Source organism: Elephantulus edwardii, unplaced genomic scaffold, assembly GCF_000299155.1.
Source record: "Elephantulus edwardii isolate Elephantulus edwardi_28Jun2011 unplaced genomic scaffold, EleEdw1.0 scaffold00321, whole genome shotgun sequence".
Lineage (NCBI taxonomy): Eukaryota > Metazoa > Chordata > Mammalia > Macroscelidea > Macroscelididae > Elephantulus > Elephantulus edwardii.
In genome coordinates, this window is record NW_006400071.1 from 2,321,872 (window position 1) to 2,323,792 (window position 1,921).

At 42.9% G+C, this 1,921-nt stretch overlaps 1 protein-coding gene across 1 annotated transcript in view; it reads right to left on the reverse strand.

The window, feature by feature from the left end:
• Positions 1 to 320: 320 nt before the first annotated feature.
• LOC102863075 (nuclear transport factor 2-like) overlaps positions 321 to 1,921 on the reverse strand; it is a 6,515-nt gene continuing 4,914 nt past the window's right edge. The window contains exon 2 of the mRNA XM_006901350.1: positions 321 to 844. Within this exon, the coding sequence (XP_006901412.1) occupies positions 321 to 844 (524 nt within the window). The remainder of the gene's footprint in view (positions 845 to 1,921) is intronic.

A 1,921-nucleotide genomic window follows, 5' to 3' on the forward strand; every position in this document is an offset into this window, starting at 1 on the left:
GTGGTGAGGCAGCTGCTTTCACCTTCATTTCTTTCGGTTACTAGAGCAACTTCTCAGTAGATTAAAAAGAAAGAAAAAAAGACAGCCTTTTGTATTACTTAAGTCTTTCCAAGGCATGCGCTGGTACAACACAAACTTCTCCTGTCAGATGCAACTAGTCTAGTGTCCAAACATCACTCACTGTGATAGCAGCGCACCGCACCCACTCCCACCTTGGTCTTGCTTTTTTGTGTATGATATTTGGAGCATCTGGAGGAGTGTGAATAGTATCGGGAAAAGGAGGGAGGGGGAAACAGCATTAATGCCTGGCTGGGACGAGGTCAGCTGAAGTTGTGCAGAGAAAGCCTGAACATATCATTGGTGCAAACACAAGCATCATTGATATTCTTTAACAGGAACATCTGATGAAAGCCCATGATGGGGTCTTCATTAGCCTTGAGCTGGCCCACAACCATGCTGAGGATACAGCTATCTGGCGTGGGCTGATGGTCCTGCGACGTGATGCTGTGCGGGATTTTCTGGAACGGAAGGCTAGACCATTTCTCCACAATGGCAGCTTTCCCCTGGAACTGTTGTCCTTCCCATGTAAGGTATGATGTGTCAATATAAATTGCTCCTGGTTGGACTCTGTCCTTATCAAATAACTGGTAGTAATGTTGAATGAAGCTGGACCCAATCTGTTCCTGAATTGGTTTGTCTCCCGTTATGGAGTGTCGCCCAGCCTCCGGGAGACCCGAGGGGCTGGCACGACAGCAGCAGCAGCGGTGGTAACACAGCACAGTCTGCCGTACTAAGACACTTTTGAGCTCCGGTGGTGTAGTGGTAAGGAATTGCACTGCCAAAGCTAAGGTATGCAATTTAAATCTATCAGCTACTCCACAAGAGAAAAATGAGAAATCTCCTCCAGTGAGATTCCTTACCTCTGAAAATTGAATAAGGGAACAAATATGGATTATTACTCATTAGTACTTAACAATAAGAAGAAACTTTACAAGGTTTCAGATCAATTAACTTACATTACCAGTTTTTAGACTCTTAAGCTAAAGCTCTTGTCCAATGTTATTTGTTGTTGTTGTTGTTAAGTGTCGTAGAGTCTTAGGTGACTCACAGCAACCCTATGAATGAAAGACCTGGACACTTGTAATAGGCAAGCTATTTCAGAAGTGGGTGCCACTTCTGCTTCCAAGCTTTTTTTTTAATGGGGAGCTCCACCAAACACTGTCCACTATGGGTAACCAGTATCTCATTTGACGCATCAGTGTCTCAGTGTTCAGTGTCACAAGCAACCATGAGTTACCTCTGTACAGCAAATGGACAGACCAGGGCTATATGACCTAGAAGAATATTTGACCAAAATCAATTAAAAACAGGCTTGAGGGCTGTGGATTAGAGTCACCCACCTTTGGCTTGGTAGCATCACTTCCTGTCACTAGACCAACTGATTAGAGTTGTAAAAATACAAGGTGAAGGAGGGATATGTTAGCAATTATTCAATGCAACATGATTCTAAATAATAAATGATGTTTCAGTTGCATGGGGTTGAGTCAGAACCAACACATAGCTGACCTCCCAGCAGGTTTTCAGAGGCAATAAACCACATGGAAGGAGATTGCCCATCCTTCTGTTGAGGAGAAGCTGGTGGATCCAAACCACTTGCCTTTGAGATTTCAGGGAAGCTTCTTAAGATTAGCCCACCAGAGCTCACTAAATAATAAATAGTTATAAATAAAATTACTCACAAAAACTCATTTAGTCAGTTTTATATATCAATCAATATATTATATTGTCTAAGTGTTCTATCAATCAGAAGAATATATGTTGCTGTTGTTGTTATGTGCCATCGAGTCGTTTGTGACTCATAGCGACCCTATCTACAACAGCCCTAAACCCTGCTCTGTGCCAATCGCACTGCCTCTGACAC